The sequence below is a fragment of the Phyllostomus hastatus genome, unplaced genomic scaffold (genome assembly GCF_019186645.2).
Source record: "Phyllostomus hastatus isolate PE091 unplaced genomic scaffold, TTU_PhHast_1.1 phas_scaffold_1066, whole genome shotgun sequence".
Lineage (NCBI taxonomy): Eukaryota > Metazoa > Chordata > Mammalia > Chiroptera > Phyllostomidae > Phyllostomus > Phyllostomus hastatus.
The window spans coordinates 23,547,195-23,572,617 of record NW_025334004.1 but is presented as its reverse complement, the minus strand read 5'-3'; the positions used below and the strand labels follow the sequence as shown (position 1 = coordinate 23,572,617).

Below are 25,423 nucleotides of genomic sequence, written 5' to 3'. Positions count from 1 at the left end.
GGTCGAAGGGCATGGGTGTTTTTACGGCCCTTGAATCAACAGGCTGCCAGACTCTTTCCTGAGGGCCTCGTGTTCACTGCCGTGACCGCCAGCAGTAGGAGAGTTCAGGGCCCCCCGCTGGGCAGCGCCGCTGTTTCCAGCCTTTGCTTACTTGACAGGTACAAAATTTAGAAGCATGGAAACAACCTAGAGCACATTTTCATTGGCACCGTAGCTCAAATAACTGTGGCAGTGGCTTCGTTCCATTTCCTATATTCAAATTCAAAGGTGGCTGTTTTCTTGGGATGCAGATACAGGAACCTAGCCATGCAGGTAACAGAAGGAAGGGAAGTCAGGGGCCCAAGACATGTTTCTTTCCTGAAGGGTGTCATGGGGGAGGAGAGAGGATTCACCTGCCCTGACTCCAGGAGACAGAACATGTCTGTAGAAGTCATAGGGAAGTAGATGATGGGCCCGCTTTCTCACTGTCAGGTCTGCTAAGTAATGGAAGCAATTGTATGGTAGTGAGCTCCCTGTCCATTCAGGAATTCAAGGAGAGGCTGGAGCAGCATCAAGGTTACAATAGACAGGATTCCTGTGCTGGGCCGTGGTTTGGACCAGGGATCCTGGTGTTCTCTGTGTTCTGCTTCTTGGGGTTTTTTTTTTTTTTTTTTTTTATTGAAACTTCCTTTTCTCTTCACCTAGTTTTTGTTTCAGCCTCCAGTAATGCCTGGAGAACAGAACAGGTCTTGCAGGGTAGAGGGGGCAGGCACTGAGGCATGTGGGGTGTGCCTAGATTTGGGTCCCGTTTGTGCCTGGTGAGTCTTGGGAGTCTTTGGAACAGAAAGCAGACTTGAGGTTGGCCCGTCGCCCAGGGGTGGAGGAAGCGTGTGAGCTGGGGGACAGGCAGGGGGCGCAGAGCTCGGGCAGGGAGGTTTTTGGTGGGAGGGAAAGAGAACGAGCGCAGTCCGTGGAGCCTGGAGATGGATTTTTTTAAAGGTTATGACTAGGAGGGGGGCACCGAGGAATGAATGGCAAGACGGCCCCTGCCCCCGAAAGCCATTTCCTGCCATGGTTTATTTTGCCTTTGATTTCCCTGGAGCCACACCCCCACCCGACTCCTAGCACAGACCCAGGGGTGGACCAGGCCCAGCCGGGCAGGCGGCTGGCCACGTGCCTGGCTCTGGGCTCAGATGGTGACCCCTTCCCTCTGGCCGCCTAGAATGACCGAGCGCCAGGCTCAGGAAGACCCTCACCCCACCGCTCATCCTTCCAGCGAAGAAGCAGAGGCCCCGAGCGGGGACCTGGCCTTCCCCAGAGCCAGCAGTCAGTCCGTCAGAGGGCAGTGTCTTCTCGGGTGTCTCTGGAATCGGAGATGACAGGATTAGAGGAGGAAAAGGGAAAGACTTCTGGTTTTAAGTTATTGGTGTATGTGGCCAGAGACAGTGATATCCCAGAAGCTTTGCTGAGAGGGGTGACATCCCAGAAGCTTTGCCTGGGTCTGTGGTCGGCAGCTGCGGGGCTGGTTCAAGGTCATAGAGAGGAAGGTGGATGGGGCCTGGGGGCCAGTGGCTGCTCCTGCCTGCTGCCTGCTCCCCTCCCTTCTGAACAGACGAGCATGTTCGGGAGCATCCGCTGCCCTGCCCTGCCCTGCCCGGCAGGGACACGGGGATGTGACCAAGCGGGTCTGCCTTGCAGAGGACGGCGAGGCCGTGAGCAGCTCCTACGAGTCCTACGACGAGGACGAGAGCAGCAAGGGCAAGTCGGCCCCCCACCAGTGGCCGTCTCCCGAGGCCAGCATCGAGCTCATGCGTGACGCCCGCATCTGCGCCTTCCTGTGGCGCAAGAAGTGGCTGGGGCAGTGGGCCAAGCAGCTCTGCGTCATCAAGGACACCAGACTCCTGGTCAGTTGGTCTCTTGTCGTGTTCTGGTCTCTTTTTTTGGCGGGGGGGGGGGGAGGGGAGGGGGGCAGGGAGCGAGGGGGGAGGAGGGGATGGTCCCTAATACCAGGTGGTTAGATCCTTTTATATCAGATTTCCATCGCTCCCTAACTCTGAAATTGTATGTACAATTCTGCAGGCGTGAACGAATATTCTTTTTTTTTTTAATTTGTTTTCTATGGTTTATTGCCTCCCAAATTAATTAAATCTAAATCTGATCAACCTTCTAGGAATGTGCCTTTTCTGAACTAGAAAAGTCTAGTTGTTTTCCTTAGACTCTCAGAGGGGGACTGTGGTAACCACCTCCCCTCCATCCCTTCCCATGCCACCCCCCTTTTTCCCAGGGGCCTTCTTGTCGCCTGGTCTGAGAGCCTGTTCTTGCTCCCATCCAGGCCACTGGAGGTTGTGGGTGGAGCCCCCTGCCCCGCCCCAGCTCTGACTGCTGTCTTCATGCGGCGTGAACTCCCAGGTTAGGGGTCTTCTCCGAAGTCACAATAACATTTGCATTACTGAGCCTAAGACCCGTAAAGTTCTGACCACTGCCCTGTTTCCTGTTGTTTTAAGTTAAATTCACAGTCGTATGTCCTGCTCAGAGTGGCATGGCACCCTTGTAAGCGCCCTTCCTTCCCTGGTTACAGGGTGCCCTGCTCTGTGCAGGTGGTCCCCCAGGTGATCCTGTGAGGACCCCCCTTGTCCACCTGAGAAGCCGAGGGGTACGATATTTTCTCCAGTAGGAGAAGAAAGTCCCCTCCTTTCTTTGCTGACGACATCATCTCCCTAACTAAGCAGAGGATAATTCCAGTCCTAATTCCCTACGGACCCCCTCCTGGGGGGAGCTGAGCAAGAAATGAGGTGGGGAGGAGAGATGGGACAAGCGTGTTCCACCCCAGACGCATGAGTGTCGCCCCCGGAGGACACGTCTCAGCAGCCAGCCCAGGCCTGCAGTGAGATGAGAGCTGCCCAGAGAAGCAGGTCCTGGGCATCAGTCCCGGCTGAGGCCGGAGAGGAGGAAGCTGGCGGGGCTCGGAGACAGCCTGCCTGGTCTGACGCTGAGACCGAGCTGCCGATGTCGGAGGTCACGGTTCTGCACTGGCACTGGGGCGTCCGGCCCTTTGGTTCTGCTGGGCGGAGCCCGGCTCCCAGGGGGTCCTGCCATGGATCCTGGCAAGGCCTGGCACCCCTGCAACGCAACCTCTCGTCTCTCTCCCTCCAGTGTTACAAATCCTCCAAGGACCACAGCCCCCAGCTGGACGTGAACCTGCTGGGCAGCAGCGTCGTCCACAAGGAGAAGCAGGTGCGGAAGAAGGAGCACAAGCTGAAGATCACGCCGATGAACGCCGACGTCATCGTCCTGGGCCTGCAGAGCAAGGACCAGGCCGAGCAGTGGCTCCGGGTGAGGAGGGGGCCCCCAGGCGGCTGGGAGGCGGACCTGCTTCCCGCCAGGGCTCCCGGGGTCACAGGGTTGGAGGTGGGGGGGGGGGCTGCAGTTCTGGCTCCCCGGCTTCCCCCAACAGGGATGGATGCCGTCGAGGGTCAGGGTCTGCGATCCGGTTCCCAGAGCCTCCTGCCTTCTGAGCGGCAGCCGTCAGTCTCAGGGAGGTGGGCCGCAGACCCCGCTGCCGCTGCGAGTCCTTCTCGGTCTCCTGGACTTCCGGCTCTGGTTGAAATCGTTTTGTTTTCTGTCTTCTCATGAGCATCACCAGCCTCCTTATTAAAGAACAGACGTGGCTGCCACTTGTTAAGTACCTGCGCCATGGGCCATGCACTTCTCACAAATGTGACCCACTCAACCACGTGTAGGGCACTGAGTCACGTGGATGTCCCCATGTTGGAACGGAGAATAGGGCTAAGAGGGAGGAGGGGCCGATGAAGGTCAGCTGGTGAGTGAGTGGCAGCATCAGGATTCAAACCTAGACCCCTCCGACCGCAGGCCGGTGTTCTGCCTGCACAAACCCTGCCGTGGCCCCCGAAACGAAGCACCTGGGAGGGGCCCGCCTGCCCTGTGTTAAAGATGAGCTTGACAATTCCAGAAGGTGTAAAGTTTGCGCCAAGAAGGGGCCCACAGTTGCAGAGGGATCTCCAAACCCAGCAGGCCCCCTGGGAGGCCGGAGAGAGCCCGAGAGGCCCCCTCCCCACCCTTCCTGCCCCTCCTCCCTCTCCTCCTTCACAGCCACGTGGACGAGTTTTCAGTGCAGGAGCGTCACACCTGCCTCCCTCTGCCATCCCTGCACGTGCACACACGCTTGCATTGTGTGAGTGCCTGCAGACACACACATTCGCATGCACACACGTGCATGTGCACACACACACACACAGATATTGACCTGGACACACGCATGCACACCTGTGTGCCCACACACTGCTCTTCCCCCAGCTCCCAGTGCCGCTCTTCTGAGCGCTTGGGCCCATTTCCCGCCCCCCTCCCCGACTCCAGCCTCTCTCCCCAACTCCCACACCCTCATCCTGAGCCCCATGCTGCCCCCCAGTTTTGCTGGCGGTGTAAAGACAAAAGCACTTTGAGGAGACGCAGCCCGTCCATCAGCCTTCACAGAGAGGCCCTTGCCTCCCTGGTTCGGTAGAGGTGGACTTGGCCGTGAGGGCCTGGCTCCTGAGAGTCTGGACACACTTGCAGCCAGGTGGTTAGCCTCTCCCGTGGGGTCTGGACCAGACGCACCTGTTTGGTCAGATCTGCCTGCCTGCCTGCCTGCCCTGGGCCTCCATGTCCCAGCTCTGCACAATAACACCTGTGCCCACGGGACGGGACAGGTATATATGGCAGCAAATGGGAGATGGTGCGTGTGGGACAAGAGTCCCAGAAAAGGAAGGCACAACTCTCCCAGAGAAGTGGAATCCCCACGCCTTGGAGCCCAGATGCCTGGCCCAGCACGCTCCCCTGGGCAGGCCCCCGCTGGGAGGGTGGCAGTGAACGGGCCTCCTGTTCTGGGCACTCACGCACCAGACCTCACCGCGGCCCCTGGCACAGGCTCGGCCCGGCGCCCTGCAGGTGTGGTGACCGAGGCTCAGACCCAAGGCGTGTCTCAGGAATGAGAAATGCCTTCAGTTTCTCCTTCCCCAGGGCTGTTTTTCCTTTTGTTCTTTGGCTTTTCTGATTTTAACCCCTTTCCATGAACTGCTCTATGTGGAGCCTATAAAAGGAGGGTCTTTGAAATCACTCTTGCTAAGTCTGCATCTCCAAGGGCTTCTGGCTGGACACTGGAGTGTGTTGGTGGCTACCCTGGGCTGTTACTCTCTGGGACTCGCCCAGGTGGCCTCTGGCTTGGAGCACAGGGGTGCTGCTTAGCACGGCCAGAGCCACCTCTGACCTGCGTGTCCCCAGCCTCGGCCCGCAGGGCTGAGGGCTGTCTGCTCTGGCCACCGCCGGGCTTGGTTGTAAAAGCCCCCCGCCAGCCTGTCGATCCCCAGAGCATGTGGCGGCCTGTAGGAGAGAGGGGGGCTAGGGAACAAGCCCATCCCAAAGCCACATGCGGGCCAGGTGTTGGGGGCAGGTGCCTCTCCTCTCTCACCTCTGCCCACTCTCCTGACCTCGAGGGGCCCAGCCTCAGTGAGTTTCGGCCGGGCCGAAGGGCCCCGGGGGCCCAGGCCTCTGCTGACGGCTCTCCTCTCGCCTCAGGTCATCCAGGAGGTGAGCGGCCTGCCTTTCGAAGGGGCGTCTGAGGGAAACGCGTACGGCCCCGACGCCCAGCGCCTGAACTGTCAGAAGGTGAGTTCCTGCTCTGCCCTGGTGTGTGTGTGGGGGGAGGGGGGGGTCAGTTTGAGGCCCTGTTTTCTCCATGAGAATTAAAAGTATAAAACTGGGAGCTTTGTTCTCACATTTCAGCCCAATTAATGAGAAAGGCTATAAGGGCAGGGGCCCCCCAGCTTGCTGGAAAACTAATGAAGGTGACACAGACCGGAAACGCAGTCTCGCTGGGTCGCGGGGGGGGGGGGGGGGCCGGGGGGGGTGCTTTGCTGGGGCAGAGGCACTCTGCCCTCCGTCCTCAGCAGGGAGAGTTATTCTTCCCGGCGCCTTCCTCCCGCTCACTCCCCCGTGGAGGTCCCAGGGCTGGGGGACCCTCTGGGTGTAGACCTGCACCAAAGGGCTCGTTTGGGTGGAGTTTTTGGGCCCCTGCGCAAGGGTCCAAGTCGAGGAAGTCGGGCTGGGTGCCGACCGAGGGGCAGGCCACCCCGTGGGTGGCATTCCACATCCCTGGGTACCTCCTGGGTAGCTGCAGGTAGGTAGGTAGGTAGGTGCCCTGAAGCCTGGGTGTGCTCCGAGCAGCCTGGGGGTCGCTGTATCTCACCTTGGGGTCCCCACCCCTGATGAGGGGGACAGTAGAGGGTACACAGAGGGCTTGAGCAGGGAGGAGGCCCTTGGCTCTTCAGGAAGGCACAGGCCACCCCGTGGAGGGGCACCATGAGTGGCTGAGGAAGGGCTGTGGGGGTTGCCTCTCATGGTTCGGTCATTGACAAGAAACTCAAATCAGAATGGGCGTGGGTTTTCTCCACGTTGGGATGAGAGAGACAAGAGTGTTCCCTGGGCGGGCACATCAGCGCTTGGTCCTGTCGGAAGGCCAGTCCCATGGGTGGGGGTCCCATGGGTGGGGGTCCCATGGCTTACTTTGCAGAGTCTGGAGTAAGCACTCTGGGTCAGGGGACCCTCAGGGATGGAGTGTGAAGGCAGGTCCCCCAGAGGGCCCAGGGGGAAGCCCAGCCCATGTCCCACCAGTGACCTGGCTCCAGGGTGACCCCTAGAGTAATCTATTGTGTTCTCTTAGATTGTGGTCTCCGAGGTCACCATTCCCAGATAAAATCTCCCACCAGTCTCTCTCCCCCACAGCCAGACGCAACTGAGAAGTACCTGTCAGCCCCGGAGTATGGCGGCTCCGTAGATGGCCACCCCGAGGTCCCGGAGACCAAAGATGGTACCAACGCTACTGGCTTTCGGCCCAGGCTGGGGAGGGGAGGGCACCCAGGCTGTGAGACTCGGCTGCGTGGCTCCACCCGGTGGGATTTGACAGCTAATTCCAACCCACCTACCTCCAATTTATAAACTACTTGGGAATACTTTACAGCTGCCAGGTCTAGGGAGAAGGGACAGGTGGCCGACCTGAAGTTCCATGACCTGCGGGGGGGGCAGAACAAGCATCTCCCTTCTGGCTTGCTCGCCCCATTTTAAGAGTCTTGGAGCCCACACAGCCTGTAAAGTTTCTCTAGTGCCGACACATTCTGCAGGAGAAGCTGGTGTGCCCCCTTGAGTGTGCAAATCCAGACACAGCCGACCCTGGGCTGTGGACCCTGTTTGGGGGGAGGAGGAGTCTGTGTGTGGGTGTGTGCACCTGCATCACACACGTGTGTGCAGGGAGCGGCAGGTGCAGTGGGAAGGGGCTTCTGTTTCGTTGCCTCTATCGTAAGGACACGTGGGTAAGCCGCGTGCGATGCTGACGGCGCTCCCTCTCATCTTGACAGTCAAGAAGAAATGTTCTCCTGGCCTCAAGCTGAGCAACCTGATGAACCTGGGCAGGAAGAAGTCTGCCTTGCTGGAGCCTCCAGAGAGGTCCCTCGAAACATCCAGTGAGAGTCGGAACCGCCCCCCGGACCGCGGGACGTGTCCACTGGGCTGCAGCCCGTCTCCGGGAGGGCAGTGCAGAGAAGACAGTGGAGACAGGGGGTTTAGGTCTCGCTGTAACCATTTGCAGGAGTGGGGAGCCTGTGGCTCGGGCTCTGTTTATCTTCACCGCCAGTGGTCCTTTAGGTGTAACCAGACTGTCCCTGGCTGCGGTGCCAGATCTCCTGTGCAGGTGAAGGGTGCTTGACTGCCGTCCTGATGGTCTTTAAAAAATATGTGCATTTGATCCATATTTATGAAGCCTGACAGGCACATGTTACGGAAAGGGGACCGAGCAGATGGAGGACACAGTCCTGAGAACTTACAGCTCAGGAGAGATGGTAGCTTTACATCCATGACCACGTACCTGCTGTCTTAGCAGCTGTTAAGGACTCAGGGGCAGAAAGGACCTTTCCCACTCTGTAGACAGAGATGCTGCCTGGGCCTGGGCCTTGACGAACCAGTAGGGGCTAAATGGGCTGGGATGGCCCCCGGGGGCAGGAGCGAAGACTGAGATGCAGACAGGCGAGACGCACTCAGGGGCTGACAGAGGCCCACATTGCTGGGACAGAGGGTGCGTATGGGTGCTGGTGGGCTCTTAGAGGTCACCGCTACTGCCCTCACTCGGCCTTGAGGAGACCGAGGCCAGGAAAGAGAAAGAGAGACCTTGACCAGAAAGTGTCTTGGGTGAGCCCGCGTGCTGGTGTTCAACCAGGGGCACAGTGCTGTAGCTCTCCCTGGGACCCGGAGGCCATTCCCATCCACTTCCGGCCTCTTACTCACGGAACCACGTCCCAGTGGGTTCATCTCCTGAGCCCCAGTTTGTTCTGTGTTCTGAGGCTGGCCGGGGTGGAAGGGGGAGGCAGCAGACTTTAGAGCCCGCGGCTCCTCCAGCCAAGGCCCCCGGTGGCCTCAGGCCATGATTTCAGGCATGGGAGCCTGGTTCCCGTGAGTCAGTCACTTCAGGAGACGTGGCTGGGTTATTGCTGCAAGTGACTAAGTGGCAGCACATGCCCCTGTCCCCTGTGGCTGGGGGAGGGCCGGCAGGAGCACAGATGCTCTGCTTCCCAGGAATCGGCGTCAGTGCTCACGCCTCTCTCAGCCCCGAGTTCTGGGTGCACACCTCCCCTGGTCCAGAGAATTGTGATGGGCAGGTGGGGGGCCTGCCCAGATGGGCCAGAGGTCCCAGGTCCCGGCCTCCCACCCTCCCACTCTGCTACCGTGTTGGGATGTTCGCGTGGCTCCGAGAAATTCACGATCCCAACTGTGTGGTCAGCCCCGGGTGGGTGGGAAGGCGGCCGTGCATGTTGACCCGGCTGCATGAGCCAACCTATCCCGGGTAAGGTTCCGAGCAACCAACCGCCAAGCCCACAGGGTGGAGAAGGAGCCCACGCTGTAAGGCAGTGCCCCTGGGAAGGTGAGCAGCACCGAGGGAGGGTCCGAAAGACTGGCTCTTCCTCGCCTTTGCAGCCCCAGGGACAAGGCTGCGCTTGACACCTGGTGTCAGCTCCCCAAATGTTCATCTCAGGGCAGGGCTGAACGCAGCACGTGCAGCCACGTGGGAACAGGGGAGGGTTGCCACGTGCGTGTGCCCCCGGCAACCCGTGTGCTGCCCGGAAGGGCGGCTCCCTGGTGGAGAAGCTGCAGGACACAGGCCCTGGTCGCTGGACGTGAACGTGCCAAGTTCTTGCCCTGGAGAAGCATTTGGTTCAGTTGGCGAGGTTGATGTGGGGGCAGAGAGTTTCACTGTTTCCAAACCAAGTGTTCGGAAGGAAGGCAGAGCAGGGAGGGCAGGATCCAGGGAGGGCCGAGGCCAAGTGCATCTGGGAGGCTGGGGAGCCACTGGCCCAGTGGAGGAAGACTTTGCAGGCTGAGATGGAGTGTTCCGAGGATGGCAGGGTGGATGGAGCTGGGCAGCTAAGGCTGTGGAGGCAAGGGGACTGCACCTGCAGTGAGGAGACCCTGCCTGGGGCGAGCCTCCTGCACGTGGCCCATGTGACCGGAGGTGGGCTGCTGCAGGCTGGGCGCCCAGAGCGGTGGAGATGAGGTCTGGGGCAGCTGGTCCTCTGTCCTGTACACGTACAGATGGGCCTGGGGGAGGTCAAGAGGCAACTGACTTCCCTTGGACACACCTTTCCCCAGGAGGGCGATGCTGCTCCACTTCGGGGGTCTCTCAGCATGAAGGAGGGGGAAAGAATATGCTATGGGATTCACAGCCTCTGTGAGTTTCAGGTCTTGGAACAGATTCTGGGGGAAGTGCTAGGAGGCCCAGAGGTGGGGCAGCCACCCAGACCTTCCTGCAGCCGCATCCTCCCCTGCAGGTTACCTGAACGTGCTGGTCAACAGCCAGTGGAAGTCCCGCTGGTGCTCCGTCAGGGACAGTCACCTGCACTTCTACCAGGACCGGAACCGGAGCAAGGTGGCCCAGCAGCCCCTGAGCCTGGTGGGCTGTGAGGTGGTCCCAGACCCGAGCCCGGACCACCTGTACTCCTTCCGCATCCTCCACAACGGCGAGGAGCTGGCCAAGCTGGAGGTACCGTGGGCCCGGGGGTGGCAGGCACGCACGGGGCTGCCAGCAGGCCTGGACTGTTTTTTATTTCCTTTGTTTTGTTTGCCTGAGATTGTTTGCTTTCTCAAAAATTTCCATTCCCTTTCTGACCTCAGGGCGGTTGTGTTATAGGAGTGGACAATGAGCAACTTCCTGTACTTAGGGCAGAAGGGGTATTTATAACTCTGAGCCACTGGAAAACCTTCTGGGGATTCACAGTGGGTTTGATTTAGTTTGTGTACCACCAGGTGCAGCCTGGCATGTAAAAATGATGCCTGTTAGGGCTTATCTGGGGGGGAAGAATCAGGCTTGTGATACAATTACATTTCTCCCACTCCCCACCCTGTCTAATGTGATGTCACATTTGCAAAAATAAAAGGTGGCACAATGCCTTGCACTGAGCTGGGCAGGTCGGAGCCAGAGTTCACACGCCCAGAAGCGCGTGCTTCCCATTCACTCCGGTTCTGCCACCCGGTCCTTTATCCAGGCGGCTTCATCCAAACGTTGCTTCAATACTGCCCTCTAGCGGCCAAGAGATCCATACCCGAGTTGCTTCTCAGGGACGCGAGTTTGTACATCTCTGTCCAGTTAACGAGTTATCTACTCAGTGCAATAACACATGAACAAGAGAGATATGTTCCCTACCCTCATGGAACTTACATTCTAGTATGCAAGTAAGATGTTATTTAATTAATCACCTTGATTCCTTAGTAACCGTTTCTAGAAAGTGGTGGGAGGGAAGGGGGGTTGCTCCTAAGAGCGATGGGAGACCCACTGGGTTTCAAGGGGCGGTGGCATGCTCAGATTTGGATTTTGAGGTGCTCCATCCACCCGCTGTGGGGAGTGGATGGAAAGGGGACAAGGAGGAACATAATGAGACCCAGTAGGAAGCTGTTCCAGTGGCCCAGGGCAGACAGAGTGGGAACAGACACTGGGATGCCCAGGGAACACTGTACTTGAGACACCCACGTGAAAATAAAGGGGGAAGGGGCCAGCTAAGCGTCAGCCTCAGCGCATAGCTGCCTCCCTGGTTCAGAGGCCACAGCACTAAGGTGGTGGAGCTGGGTTGTGCGATGCCCAGGTGGTGGCTGTTTCTCGTCACGAAAACAAACCTGGTTTTTGTGGAATTCCCAGCTTTTTCTCGTTATCGAGGCAAGAGACAACACTGGGATTTTAATAGAAATAACCAGGGGATGTACTTGATCGGAGCGCACTGTGCCCTGGGGGATGCCCAAGCCCCAGTGTTGCTGGCCTTTAGTTCACGGTTTATCAGATTCGTGCTAAATGTAAGGTACTTAAGACATCTGGACTGTTGAACCTATCAACACAAATGAAGTTCAATGTTATTTCTTAGCAAGGCATCCAGGCAGTCTTGTATGGACGGCTGAGGGTGATGCACCAACATGTCCCAGTTCAAAGAGTAGAGGTGTCCACCTAAAATACATGCAATGTTAATAATTCTCTCCTGGCCCAATTAGCCTTCTAGAAATGCATGCATATAAGTCACACGTGACGCCTAGGACAAACGTCCACAGCATCAGTGATGTGGCATCAAGGTATCACCAGTGGCAGATGTTATTTGGGGTCCCTCGTGGAAGAGAGGGAGCATGGTCCTGGCTCTCTGAGGCCTTGTCCAGGGTGGGCAGCAGGACTAGGGGCGCTGTTCCCGCCCAGGGGTGGCAGGAAGGGGTGGCGGGCTGTGCACCGGGCGGCACACCGCAGCCCCGCTCACGCCCCTCCCTGCCTCCCCCCAGGCCAAGTCTTCTGAGGAAATGGGCCACTGGCTGGGCCTGCTGCTCTCCGAGTCAGGCTCCAAGACAGACCCGGAGGAATTCACCTACGACTATGTGGACGCAGACAGGGTTTCCTGTATCGTGAGTGCGGCCAAAAGCTCTCTGCTGTGAGTACCGTGGGCCCTCTGCTCCGCACCCTGCCACGCACAGTCAGGCTTCTAACGCCAGGCCCAGCTGGCCTCTGGTGGCCAGCTGAGCACTCGGGGTCCGCCTGGTGGCCAAAGGGCCACGAGCTGGGCCAGGCCCTGAGCAGCCGCAGCATTCGGCTTAGGTCGGATCGCCTCCCTCCTTACAGCAGCGTCGGCACGTCTCCTGACCCGCCATGGCCCTTGCTGTCGGCTGGGCACATTCCCAAGGACCCTTCTCTGGGTGCACCCTGGAACGGGCAGGGCAGAAGTGCTACCTCCCGCTTTCCAGATGAGCAGACGGGCTCAGTGGGGGAGGAGAGGGCTAGAGCAGGTGGCTGAGGGGCCACCCCTCTGGGGGGACATGAAGCAGGCCCTTTCCTTCTGCACAAAATGGGGCAAGTCTCCGGTCCGTGCTGCCCCATGGGAATCATGAAGATGGAATGAGAAAGGGCTTTGTTGTCGTTGAAGGAGACCCTAAAATGGAGTCCGAAGATGGCAAAAGGATGCTGTGGGGGTGGGGGGTGGTGCTGAAGAAAGGGAAGTTTGGAACCGAGGGCTCCAGTACCGAGGCCCCAGGAGGAGAGGCGGGAGCTGCCCCTGCTGAGCAGCGAGTGAGCGTTCAGAGGAGGCCGGAGCGAGGCCCCAGGGCTCCCGCCCTGCCTTCAGCTTGCTCGGGGCCTCTCGTCCTGAGCTCGCTGAGGCAGACGGCTTTCACCACCCCATCCTCAGCGCTCCTCTCTGTGTCGTGCTGTGTGTCTTCCAGACTGATGCAGAGGAAGTTCTCGGAGCCGAACACGTACATCGACGGGCTGCCCAGCAAAGACCGCCAGGACCTGCTGTATGACGACGTGGAGATGTCAGAGCTGACGGCCGCGGTGAGGATGCGCGTGGGGGCGGCCGGTCCTCCTGCTGCCTGATCTCAGTGCCGGGTCACGTTGGCCCTGAGAGGAGTGGATTCCCAGTCACCTACAGGGCCATGAGTGCGGAAATCTAGGGGCAACCAGTCACCTTTGGTACTGGGCTGGGCAGTCCGCCTGGCCCGGAACTCGTCTGGGTGAACCAGCGGGTTACCTGCCCCAGTCAGGGCCAGGGTGGGGGTGGGGGTGTGCTGTCAGGACTGGCCGCTGAGCAGGTGGGAGCATCGCACTGGCGGGAGGTTCCACGGATCAGACGCTGGATGCTGTGCAGTGCTGGGGCTGCTGTGCATTATCTCATTTAATCCTAACCCTTTTGGAGGGAACTACTGTCACGCTGTCCTCTCACAGATGAGGAAATGAGGTTCAGGAAAGTTAGTGCTATGGCCTGGGTCTCCCACCTTTTGAGTGGCTGATCCAGAACTTGAACCCTGACCTCACCTCCTAACTCCAGCTCAACAAGGGCCTTCCCTGAGGGAGGGTCCCTGCCCACTCCACCCAGGGAGGGCACAGGAAAGCCAAGGCAGGGTGGGTGCTGCCCCTCCGGCCAGGCTGCAGAGGCGATGGTGACAGCCCCCCGCCTCTTCCCACTGCAGGGAGACCCCGAGGAAGCCACCCCTGCCACTGAGGCTCCAAGCGAGCACACCCCTGACCACGTGTACCTGGACCTCACGCCGGTCAAGTCCTTCCTGCACAGCCCGGCAGGCGCCCAGACCCGGGTGTGTTCCCCCACCCCGCCCTGCCCGGACCCTCCTGCCGAGCCTCTCCCTGCAGACCCGGGCCCCGCAGCGGACGAGCCTCTCGTCAAGTCCGCAGAGACCCCCGAGTTGCAGGTACAGGTCGCCCCCCAGCTGGTGAGCCGGCCCCACCTCTCCAGGCCCCTGAGCCAGCTGAGTCGTGTTTGCTTTCTGCAAAAGCAGGTGCAGCAGGAGAGTCCAGAGCCCGAGGAGGCTTCACAGAGAATCACCACAGTCAAAATCCAGACCGAACAGCAAAAAATCTCCTTCCCACCGAGCTGCCCTGACACTTTGGCTGCCTCCCCAGCCGGGGCCAGCGCACCTGTGAAGGACAAGTTGAAGGTGACCCCTGCAGGTACCTGTGCTGGATAAGAGATGTCTTGGGAATAGCTCAGAGAGGGGAAGGGACTCGCCCCAGGTCACACAGTGAGGAAGGTGTGGGCCCCGTCTCCTTTCCCGCCCCTGCTCGGCTGGCCAGGCGTCCGGCTCGGACTTCCTGCCAGAGCTCCGGGTTCCCTCTGGGCCTGTGCACTGGGCTGGGGTCAGCCCTCGTGTTCCAGCCTGGCTGACCCGGGGACTGCCCTCTCCGGGTTTGCAGAGATCAAACTTGGCAAGAACCGGACAGAAGCCGAGGTGAAGCGGTACACAGAGGAGAAGGAGAGGCTGGAGAAGCAGAAGGAAGAGATCCGGGGGCACCTGGCTCAGCTCCGGAAGGAGAAGCGGGAGCTGAGAGAGACCCTGGTCAAGTGCACAGGTGAGGGGCCGTCCGGGGGAGGAGCCTGGACCCCGGCCCGCAGTCCGAGGCCTTGCCGACCTCCAGCACAGGTGCATGGTCCCCCTCAAAGTCCCCTGCCTCCTGTCTGAAAGGTCACTGTCTTGTGCACAGAGACCCTGACCTCTGGGACAGGAGGTCGCTTTAAAAGCTGGCTAGAGGAGGACACCTCTGAAAGTTGCAGTTTGTTCGACCTTAAGCATTTTATTTTCACTTAAATCAAATGTATACTCCTTGGTCCATCTTTGGACAGAGTGCCTCTTCCTGAGGTCCCATGTCATCGTTCCTGCATTAACGACACGGGTCCTGCATCATCCTTAATTCCCAGCCTTCAAAGACTTAGGACGCTTGCAAAGGAATCTGAGTCCCTCTAGATTCTTTTCCAGATCATCCTCGTATCACCCGTCAGCCATTTCCTAGCAGCTTGCTTTTTAAAGGACCCGACTGACTTAATTCCCCTTCCACCCTGGCTGGTGCTCAGTGGACTGAGTGCGGACCTGCAAACCAAAGGGTCGGCGGTTCAATTCCCAGTCAGGGCACATGCCTGGGTTGTTGGCCAGATCCCAGGTTGAGGGTGTGCAAGAGGCAACCACATATTAATGTTTCTCTCCCTCTCTTTCTCCCTCCCTCCCCTCTCTAAAAATAAATAAATAAAATCTTTAAAAAATTTTCCCCTGTAGATAAGGGAGTCCTGTCCAGCCTGGAGCAGAAGCTGAAGGAAATTGACGAGCAGTGCAGGGTGGAGGAGAGAAGGCGCGTGGACCTCGAGCTCAGCATCGTGCAAGTGAAGGACAACCTGAAGAAGGCCGAGGCCGGGCCTGTGACACTGGGCACCACAGTGGACACCACCCACCTGGAGAACGTGAGCCCCCAAGTGAGTGCCAGGAGCCACGGTTCCCCTGAGCCGTTGGACTGGAGTCGGGGAGGAGCGGGAGGGGGGGGGGGGTCATGTCCCCCTCCCCCTGGCACAGGCCTTACTCTCTCCTGTCACCACAGCCCAAAGCTGCCGCCCCTGCCCCAGAGTGTACCCCGGTCAACTCTGCAACGGCGCTTAAGAACAGACCTCTTTCCGTCATGGTCACGGGCAAAGGCACAGTCCTCCAGAAAGCCAAGGTAAGTGGACACTCCTGGCCTTCTTCATGACCACCATGGACGGCAGAATAGTCACTAAGTTGGGGCCCCTCCTATGACCGGGGTGGCCCTTCCTGCCTTGGCCACCACTCAGCAGAAGGTTGCCTCGGGCTTCCACTCTGCCTTTGGCTCAGTCTCTGGCTACCCCCCGTCAGCCTGAGGGCACGAATCCCTGAACTACCCTCCGCCCGGTCATCCATAGGTTCCGGGGACCTGGGGGACAGCTACAGCTCAGGGACAGACTAGAACCGGACAGTTTTCAGATCACAAAGTCAATGACCCTAAGGGCCTGCTGCCGTGAAAACTTGACCCAACCCAGGCAGGCGACGACGTGAGCTGCCTGAAGCCTCCCAGCCAGCAGGTGACAAAAGGCTCGGGAAGGCGTCAGTGTGGAATGGATGCCACGACTGGGTTTTCCCGAGGGTGCACAAAAGTGTTGTTAATCCCTGACACATTCGTGCACTAAGGGACGCGCCCAGAGCCACCTGTGCCCTTGGCAGACTCGGCTCCTTATTTCTCTCCTGCTTGCCTGCTGGGGGTATTTTGGGGCGCCTGCAGCAATGGTGACTAAGCCTTGAGTGCAGGGGAGCCTTGCCCGGCGCACCTTCCTGGGCCACAGCCCCCCAGGCTCTCCCTGGGTGCCCCACAGCGTGATGAACGCACGGGGTAGGGAACGTAATCGTTCTCTCTCCCCCCCAGTTTCTATGCATAGGGGCACTGCTGCAGCGGATAACTAACTTTCTTCTTTGTTGGGGGGGTGGGCGCTGGTATTTGAATGGCACCCTAGGAATGGGAGAAGAAAGGAACAAGTTAGGATACAAGCTTTCTCTAAAGACTCTGCTGTCAGTGTGGACCTTGGGGACAATCCGGCTTCGCTCACGTCTTCGTGTAAGCAGCGGCTCTGGGACAGGGTGAGTCTGTGCGCAAGGAAACAGCAGGACGGGGGGCGCTGCGCCTGGACAGCGTCAGCCAGGAGGCGGCTCTGGCCCTTTTCGCAGCGAAAGAAAGTTCGACGAAAAGAGCGTCGTGAACGTAGCATCGACACCATCTGTGGCGTGCTTTTTGAGACATGCTAACAGGAGACAATTTGGGGGACCAAGCTGAAGCACTGTCCCCACTAAATTAAGGACTTTTTAAAGCGACGCTGTATTATATAAATCCTGTAATTTAGAACAGAGGAGTTGTCTGTTGAGATTTAACTGACGTTTTATTATCACCGTGGAAAAAAAGATTCCCTTGTGTTTACAGATTCGGTCCTGTGGCCAGGTCATTCTGAAGAGAAGAGTTATTTAATATAATGCTCTCGTAGTCCCCGTTTTTTAAGTTGTGCTTCTTGCCCAGGCCCCTTCTGAGAAGAAAAAAAAAAGTGGTTTTTGTTTGGGGTGGTCTCCCTGTTCTCGCACAATGGGCAGCGCTGCCCCCTCCTGTCTCGGAGGGCGTTGCGTTATTTGTGTGACGCTGGTTGACACATTTCCCCTGCCGTCCGCCTCGCCCCGGGGCTGTGGCCCAGAGTCCTCGGACACTGGCTCCTGAGAACGGAAGGCCTTTCCATTCCCGTCTTTCTTCTAATCCCAGGGCATTTACGTCCTTTGTCATAAGCACTTGGTGTCCTTGGACCCAGTGGTGAGTTACATTTTTTGTAAAGGAATAAAATGTTCATTGTATTTTGGGGTTGTCTTGTAGTTCCTGGGGTGCCTCGGGGCAGCGCTCGACGACTCCTGCTTTAAGCGGGGGACATCCTGGCTACGTACGCACCGAACTTCAAAATACGTGCAACAAAAACTGTAGAACCACAGCGTGGGGTCGTAGCCGGAGATGTTAAGTCTCTTTAAATCAAGTAGTATGGAATTGTCGTATAACGGTGCCGAATGCACTAGAAACACCTGCAGAAACTGGTCATACAAGTGACTGAAAGTCATTACTCCTAGCAGGTAAACACATTCCTACATAATTCTTGGGGAAAGAAACTGGTGCTTAGAAAGTTGCCCTAAATAGTAATTAAGAAAATTCCTAGCATACATGTGCTTATTTTTACAATGACAAAACTTGCCACTATTTTCTGTTAAGACTTTTTCATTATGCCCCAAAATAAGATTTGAGGGGTTTTTTTGCATTTTTCTTTTGGGGTTTTGGTATCAGAGCTATGCCAACTTTATAAAACGGAGAGTGCACATTCCTCAAACTGCTACGTTAGCAGCATTTACCGGTAACGTACAAAATCCCGGCGGCATGGGTGCTCCGGGCTCCCGTCAGCTCTGCCCTGACTGACCCCTCAGCGTGTCTTTCGTTGCATCCATGTTCTCCGTGAGCCAGGTTTGGGGTTTGCCATTTTTTTAAATAAGCACATTCACACTGTGTTTGAAGGTCATGACCAGACGTGTTGACCCAAGGAATCAAGGTGGTTCCACCACTGCAAATATACTAACAAGTAACTTACCATATAAACAGGTTAAATGTGAAAAGCATCATCTCAAAGGAAACACAACACAGATCTCAACACTCCTAATCAACAATCTTTGTGATCTAGGAATAGAAGCATTCTTACTTACCCTTAGAAAGTAACCCACAGAAAATAATACCTAATGGTGAAAATGTCCCTTCATGTCCACATACACACCATTGCTATTAGTTTTTAACACATTATTCTGCAGGCCCCAAATAATGCAAAATGACAAGAAAAATTAGTATAAAACCCCAAAAGGAAGAGAAAACTGTCATTATTTGTAAATGATATTCTTCTAGAAAAGTGAAAGAATCAAATATTTGTACAAGTGTGCTCAGCAAGTTGGCTGGAATGAGGGTCATTCAGAGAAAATAAACGATTTATGGCTTACGGGCAATGTTTTAAATTTCCAATATAATTAAAAGCCAATTTCTTTTCAAAGAAAGAAGGCAACTTGAGTTCCCTTTGCTGCTCCTGAGACATTGAAAGGATTCAACTATTCGGTGGTGCCTTTGCTAGAAAAGGTAAAAAAAAATAAAAAATAAAAAATAATTCAAGAGCTAGGATCTCAGACTAGAAACAGTAAGCCTTTAATATGTAACCCAGAGTTTTGGGTTTGTTTTTTTTTAAGTCCAAGCAGTTCAAATGGGGCATCCAAATAGCCTTGAACCAGACAACCCATGCTACAAAATGGTGAAACTGCTGTGCATTTGAAAGACAGCGGATGAATGTAGCTTCTCCAACCTCCCCTATCAGCACCTGCTGGGCAGACGTGTGGCCTTGCTCTGATGTGGCCTTCCGCCAAGCCCAGCTTGTTAATGTCAGCAATGAAACTATCCTGGAACCCAAAGGACTGGAGTGACCGTCTTGGCACAGCAGACATTTTATTTCCAACATCTGACACCACGGTGATAACCTCTTTCAGGTGCGTTCCCAGCACCTGAAATCTTGACGTTCTGGCAGCTAAGGGGTAGCCTGAGCATTTGCATATAAAGCATGACATTAGCTATATTCCAGAGAAAGGCTATGATAAAGTGACTGGGTTTAGGGCAGAGCGCGACGACAGTTTCTACTGAAAACTACAAGCGGGAAGAACTGGCTCCTGCAGACGGCAGGGGTGGGGGAGGCCGGGTTTGCCAGAGCGCTTTCCGACCGACGCCTCTTGGCCAGATCGATACAGATACTTCCGTTCAATAAATACCCAACATCATTTCTTGACATCCTTTAAAAACCACACATACAAAAGCAAAACAAGGCCCTAGATTGTTTAAAACAATAAAATCCCTCTAAAGTGTCTTTCTCCTCTATTTGCTGAGTTTAAGAATGCGATCGCTCCTTGCCCTGCTAAAAGGAGAGTAAGCAAAGCACTCCGTAAACACCCCATGATTCAGCCCTCCTGAGCAAACTCTGAAGGAACCCCTCACCCCGCCCTCCGCCCTCCGAGAGGAGGAGGCCCGGTACCCAGGCCAGCTGCACACGGCCCCTCCCCCGCCGTCAAGCACGCTGGTGGATCACAGTCACATTCCAGTCTGGGCCTTTTCAGAGTCTCCCCCCCGACACAGACCCCGTGGGCACAAATCACAAATGCCGCTCCAGTTCCTCTTCAAACCAAAACCACGGACGCCTCTAGGACATCTTTAGGGAAGGATGTGTGAAAAGGTCCACACTTTCTCCGTCTTGAAATGCCATCGCCATGTCCCTCTAGTCACTGCCTCCTTGTGAGTGTCACTGTCCCGACAACATTCTACGGGCCATCTGTTAGATGGGCTTCACACAGGCCCTCCAAAGTCTCCAGGTTCCTTTGTTTCTCCTCAGGGGGCAGGTGGCCGGGGACAAGCTCAACAGGGCACAGCTGGGCACAGAAAGGAAACATTCACTCACATGTCAGGAGTGTTCAACATCGTCAGTAGGGGGCGAAGCCAACTGCTACCGTGTCCCTAAGCAGCACAGTCTACAGCGGGGACGTCTCTTCTCCCTGGGTGAGGGAAGTGGGCGGAAGGGTCTGGGGCAGAGCGGGACGTGGGTGCTCACAGGACCCCACGAGATGGGCCGCTGCATTGAGGACCGGCGTCCGTTCAGCGTCCCGCGCGGCCAGGCCTCCTCCGGGGGTGCTGGGTGGGGCCCGGCCGCTGCTGTCCTGCAGGCTGGCGGCGGCGGGAGCCCCGTGGCTGGAGGGCATCTCCTCTCACGGCTCCTGGGAAAGAAGCGAACTGTGAGGACGTGAGGTGTGGCCGAGTCCTCTCACCCAATCAGCAGCCACATGGGGGCCTGCACGTCTTGCTCTTACTCCACAACCCAAGGGAAAGATGCCGGTCAAAGGCCCCTTCAGGTCCACTCCCCGGCCTCCAGGAGGCCCACCTCTGCCAGCGACTGAGCACCCGAGGCTCCAGTGGGGATCGTGGTTGCGGCGTTCTAACTTAAATTCGACAACAGGCCCCAGGTGGGCCCGGGGCTCCGCCCAGCAATCATCCTCTACAACCGTAGTCTGGTCTGCCTCTCTCCTCCAGCCTCCTGCACCACCTCCCCACCCTCACTCTCAGCGGGTTCCTCCCGCCTCACCAAGCAAGTGGGAACACTCAGAACAAAACTCCCACTGGCTTCCACACATCTACCCGCCCCCCTGCCTCTGGGCCCACACCCTGTCGCCCAGTCCCTCTGGCTGCACCGTGCTCCTAACCGAGACCTCGCTCGGAGCCTTCCTCCCAGTCTCCACTGTTTTGCTCACGTGCGGAGCATCATCCAATCTACTACACGTTCTACCTATTTACTGTCTGGCTCCCCCACGTGCACGGAAGCTCCACGAGGGCAAAGATTCTGACCCTCTCGCTCACTGCTAGGATCCCCGCACCCAGAACAATGCCTGGGATGTAGGAGGCCCCCGCTACGTGTTTCTTGCGTGACCAGATGATGCTCTGATTCCTCCCACGGAGCCAAAGCCCTAGAGCCTGCCTTCAGCTGAGTTCCCTGGGCTCGGCCACCTGTCCCCCCGCCCCCCCGGCTCACAGGGGCAGAGCAAGGGCCCCACTCACGGTTCTCGCAGTGGGGGCCCTCCCAACCATCTCGGCACGTGCAGAGGTAACTCCCGTTGCGCAGGACGCAGGTGCCCTCATTCATGCAGGGGCTGGGTTTGCAGAGGTTGATGGGCCGCTTGGCTTCTACAAGAAAGGGCCCGGTGGGTGCAGGCTGGGTCAGCCTCAAAGAACCCCTCCTCTAAGGAAGCCCCCGTATAGCTGTGAGGCCCCAAAGGTAGGGTCTTACCCATCCTAGTGCTGCTGTGGGCCCTGAAGCCACAGGCTAGCACTGGAAGGTGCTCTGCACTGCCTGGCCAGATCAAAGAGCTAACTCCCACCCAGCTGTCCTACACGCATGCAGAGACTTTCTCCCGGAGGCGCCAGGCTCCCAGCACCGCTTCCACAGGACGGCCACATGCCTTAGAACAGGCGGGAAGGATGTCATGGCAACAGGAGGCCTTGGAGCCAGGCTGACCTGGCTGTGTTGGCTCCTTGTCCTGGCATTCACTGTCAGGGTCAGTGTCAACCTTGAGGGATGTGTTGGTATCCTAGTGATCAGAGAGAAGTCTTCTGTTTAAATGGAGTGCATACACTCTCAAGTTTGGGGAGGAGTAGCTGTGTTAAATTTTCTGGAGCCTGAACGTCAAAATAGGGTGGCTGCGCCTACCACAGGATGTCACGTGAACTTGGGATTTAGCTCAGAACCTGGCACGTGGAAAGCGCCCAGTAGCCAGGAAGAGCTGTGCCCCTTGCAAAGATGTATGTGAAGGTTCAGGCTGAGATGTGCCGCCTTGGAGGCAGCCTGAAGGGTGTGGATTCCCCCACTCACCTCCACAGAGCCACTTGATGAGCGTGTCCTGGTGAAACCTCAGGTCCGCGTAGGCCGCCACATGGATCAGGGAATCCCGGGGACCCGCGAGCCTCCGCAGAGTGTCCCTCAGCACCGGCCCCACGCCCACCACCAGGACGGACACACCGTTGTTCCTCAGCTTCTGGGCGGGGACGGCTGCGTCCTCCGCCCCCCGCCCACCTGTGAGCATCACCACAGCCTTGGGGACGCCGGGCCGGGCGCCCCTCTGGACGGTCATCACCTTGTCATAGATGTGCAGCAAGGCTGTGCCTGCCGAGCCCGCCCCACCCAGGTAGGGGGCCTGGCTCGTGGCTCGCAGCACGGCAGGACGGGTGACGTGGGTGTCCAGCCCGAAAACCGTCTGGACCTGGCGGCCGTATACCACCAGGCCGATCTGTGTCACGTCGGGGTTCACGTCAAACTGGAGGGCGCAGCTTCTCACGAAGCTCTGCATCTGGGCGAAATTCTCAGGCCCCACGGAGGCCGAGGCGTCCAGCATGAAGACCAGGTCCAGCGACTGCGCCTGGCAGCCTGCGGAAGCAAGCAGAGCGGCCTCAGGGCCAGGCTCTGCCAGGCGGAGCCCCTCCTCTAGACCAGGCCAGCAGGGTGGCGACAGCAGTCTGCTGTCTGTCCACCGCAGTGGCTGCCCGCCACCTTCTGCTGGAATATCAGCGGGACGTGGGAATGCCTGGCTAGACCAACTTCTCGGCCTCCCTGGCAGCTAGGTGTGGCCGTGCGTCTAATTTCTACCTGATAGGATATGATTGGGAGTAATGGTGCAATTTCCAAGTTATATCCTCAAAAGGAAGCTGCTTGCCTTCCACTTCCCCTCCCCCTCTCACCCCTTCCTGCTGAGAAAGTGACCTTGGACCTGGAGGCGGACCAACAAGGTAGCCAAGCCGGCCTACTGGCCCAGGCCACTCACCTGTGAATGGTTATGAGCGAAATAAATGTCTATCACGTGTAAGCCATTGAGCTCCGAGGACCCTTTGTGAGAGCAACCTCACCTGTACCCTCCTCCGCCCCATCACTGAGCACCCTCCGTGTGCCATGCACTGTCTACAGGATACTAAATGCCTGCCACAGGTGGGCTGACAGGCCGTGGGGACACAGGCGTGAATCCCACGTAGAATGACAAGTTATATGAGCAGCCGTGAGGGGAAAAGCAGGGCACTCCAAGAGGCACCCGCAGGAGCAACGTGCGTGGGTTGGGAGGCGTGGTCAGGACTTCTCCGAGGAGGTGGAGTCAGTCTGAGATGGAGGGTGGGGAGACGGGGAGGGGCCCTGGGGTGCCCCCTACCCCACACAGGAGCAGCAGAGAGATGGGCAGGGACCAGACCGCAGGGAGCTCTCCGAAACCAGCAGGAGTTTGGGTTGCATTCCAAATGCAGAGGGGAACCACTGGAAACGTTTAAGTACAGAGTAAGGGGATCTGATTTATAGCTTGTTAAAAACCACTCTAGCCCAAGGAAGGCCTGAGACGCTGTCACGGCCAAGAGGAGTTTAAGGAGACAGTGACTAAATGTAATGTGGTGTCCTGGAGGGAATCCTTAGGACCAAAAAAGAACATTAGATTAAAACTAAGGAAATCGGAATAATGTATAGACTTTAATAATGCATCACCATCGCTTCCCTAATTGTGACAAATGCACCTTGTTAACATTGTACAAGAGGGACAGAGGGTGTGGAGCATATGAGAACTCTATCACTGCTACAGGTTTTCTGTAAGTCGAAAACTCTTTTTAAAAAACCTACTCTGGCTGCCACGGGGAGCCTAGACCGGAGGGGCAAGAAGGAAGGTCTCACCAGAGAGACCTCTGGGGCCGAGGAGCTGAATTCCACACGCGGCTGCCTCCTGCCACGGCTGAGGGAGAAATCGAGGGCCCCGTCCAGGACATGTTTCAGCTCCCACGTCTCACACCTCGGACCACGCCCTGCCCACCAACAGGAATGTCAGCTCCCAGGGGGCAGCGTTCTCCGGACCACCCGCCCCCTGCAATGGGGGGGGTCACAGAATCAACTTCATGGGTCAAGCAGCCCAATGGGAAATATTAGAGCACATTTCAGGTAGACAGGACAAGTACTGTTCCACGAAATGATCGTTTCAATTGTGTATGCGTGTGCATGTGAGTGCGTGTGCATGGTAGGAATACACCCACCTCCCGTGGAAGCAGCTGGAAGGCTGCTCTTCTATGGCATGCTTTGTAGATTCCAAGCTCCTTGTTAATAATAATAATAATGAATGAATGCAAACAATGACAAATAGCAACGCCTACTATTTTCTGAGTGCCTACTCTGTGGACGTGGCTTGTCTTACTTAATCCTCACAAAACCCCTCCAGAAGGTGCTATGATTGGCCCCATTTTATCAACCAGTAAACTGAGAAGTTATTCATGTGGCTAATACATTAAAGTGGTTCCAGCCCATAGGCACAGGCCTTGGTAGAAAAAAGGGAAGGGCCTGCCCCTGACCGAGGGCCCGGGGTCAGGCTGAGAGGTTGCTCCACAGCGGGCGCGGGCACGGGCACGTGGGTCTCACCTGGCCGCGGCCGGCTGCACAGCTTCCCCTGCAGCTCTGGGATTTGGTCGAAGAGGTCCTGTGGCTCGGCGTAGACCATGACGTGCTCCGGGCTGCCCGTGATCTCCTCCAGCTCTGCCCGCACGGCCTCACTGCCCACGCCCAGCAGGAGCAGCTCTTGGGCCCTCGCGTGACGCGCCGGACCGGCCACCTCGTCCTCGGAGCGTGACTCCGTGAGCAGGACCACCACTCGGCGAGGACGGTCCTGGCCCGTCCTGCGGGCGCTCCCAAAGCCGCGCTCTGCCGCCTGCCGCAGGGCACTGCCTGTGAGGGTGGCCCCTCCGCTGAAGGGGATGGCGTCCAGGCTCCTGACCAGGTGGGGCACGTCCTGGTACTCGCCCACGGGCACTGCCACCTCCAGCTCCTGGCTGTACCGGGCCACACCCACGCGGGCCCGCGCGTCCTCATTGAGCGACGCCTGCACAAACCGCCTCACGAAGGCCTTGGCCTGCAGGAAGCCCTCCAGCGTGGTGCCCGCCGAGCTGGCCAGCAGGAAGAGGACGTCGATTCTGCATTCCAGGCTTAGCGTCGGGGCTGCAGAGTCACAGCGGCCGTCACATCGCGGCCGCCTGGAGCAGGCCGGTCACCGCCCCACCCAGGAGGCCCCAGCACCCCACCGGGCAGGAGAAACCCCTGTCCCCAGAGGGAGACGGGGTGGAGGGACCAAGGGCACATCACAGAGCGCTTCCTCCTGGCTCTAGCCAAGGGTCTCCACCCAACCACTGTGTGAAAACCACAGTCTGTGCTGTAACTCCCCCCCCACCACCCACCGTGATGGCTGGTGCTTCTTGGGTCCTGTCTGAGAAACCGAGAAGACACGCTCCGATGGGAAAACAGAGGGTTCCTGGCTCTGCCTTTTCACACTGAGATCTATGATCCACCCGGAATCGATTTCCGTGGGGCTTGTAGGGCAGAAGGTCAAGACTGGTTTCTCCCACGCACATCTCCGATTGACCCAGCACTACATTTTTGTAAAAGTTATTAAACAAACCCCT

At 57.5% G+C, this 25,423-nt stretch overlaps 2 protein-coding genes across 8 annotated transcripts in view; one reads left to right on the top strand and one right to left on the bottom strand.

Moving 5' to 3' along the window:
* The window catches only part of AFAP1L2 (actin filament associated protein 1 like 2), a 93,602-nt gene extending 76,391 nt beyond the window's left edge, over positions 1 to 17,211 (top strand). For 4 of the 6 annotated variants that reach the window (XM_045854185.1, XM_045854182.1, XM_045854186.1 and 1 more), the window contains 14 exons: positions 1,678 to 1,883; positions 3,133 to 3,312; positions 5,551 to 5,640; positions 6,757 to 6,841; positions 7,386 to 7,490; positions 9,846 to 10,057; positions 11,827 to 11,972; positions 12,757 to 12,868; positions 13,504 to 13,740; positions 13,825 to 13,999; positions 14,243 to 14,398; positions 15,097 to 15,290; positions 15,413 to 15,529; positions 16,335 to 17,211. In XM_045854185.1, the coding sequence (XP_045710141.1) occupies positions 1,678 to 1,883; positions 3,133 to 3,312; positions 5,551 to 5,640; positions 6,757 to 6,841; positions 7,386 to 7,490; positions 9,846 to 10,057; positions 11,827 to 11,972; positions 12,757 to 12,868; positions 13,504 to 13,740; positions 13,825 to 13,999; positions 14,243 to 14,398; positions 15,097 to 15,290; positions 15,413 to 15,529; positions 16,335 to 16,361 (2,042 nt within the window). In that variant the 3' untranslated portion in view covers positions 16,362 to 17,211. The remainder of the gene's footprint in view (positions 1 to 1,677; positions 1,884 to 3,132; positions 3,313 to 5,550; positions 5,641 to 6,756; positions 6,842 to 7,385; positions 7,491 to 9,845; positions 10,058 to 11,826; positions 11,973 to 12,756; positions 12,869 to 13,503; positions 13,741 to 13,824; positions 14,000 to 14,242; positions 14,399 to 15,096; positions 15,291 to 15,412; positions 15,530 to 16,334) is intronic. The other 2 variants (XM_045854184.1, XM_045854187.1) reach the window with 1 other exon arrangement.
* A 1,362-nt stretch (positions 17,212 to 18,573) lies between these two features.
* Positions 18,574 to 25,423, bottom strand: part of VWA2 (von Willebrand factor A domain containing 2) — a 40,395-nt gene continuing 33,545 nt past the window's right edge. For both annotated transcript variants that reach the window (XM_045854228.1, XM_045854229.1), the window contains exons 11-14: positions 24,390 to 24,962; positions 21,831 to 22,382; positions 21,020 to 21,145; positions 18,574 to 20,184 (exon numbers count right to left, since the gene is read on the bottom strand). In XM_045854228.1, coding sequence (XP_045710184.1) covers positions 20,066 to 20,184; positions 21,020 to 21,145; positions 21,831 to 22,382; positions 24,390 to 24,962 — 1,370 coding nt within the window. In that variant the 3' untranslated portion in view covers positions 18,574 to 20,065. The remainder of the gene's footprint in view (positions 20,185 to 21,019; positions 21,146 to 21,830; positions 22,383 to 24,389; positions 24,963 to 25,423) is intronic.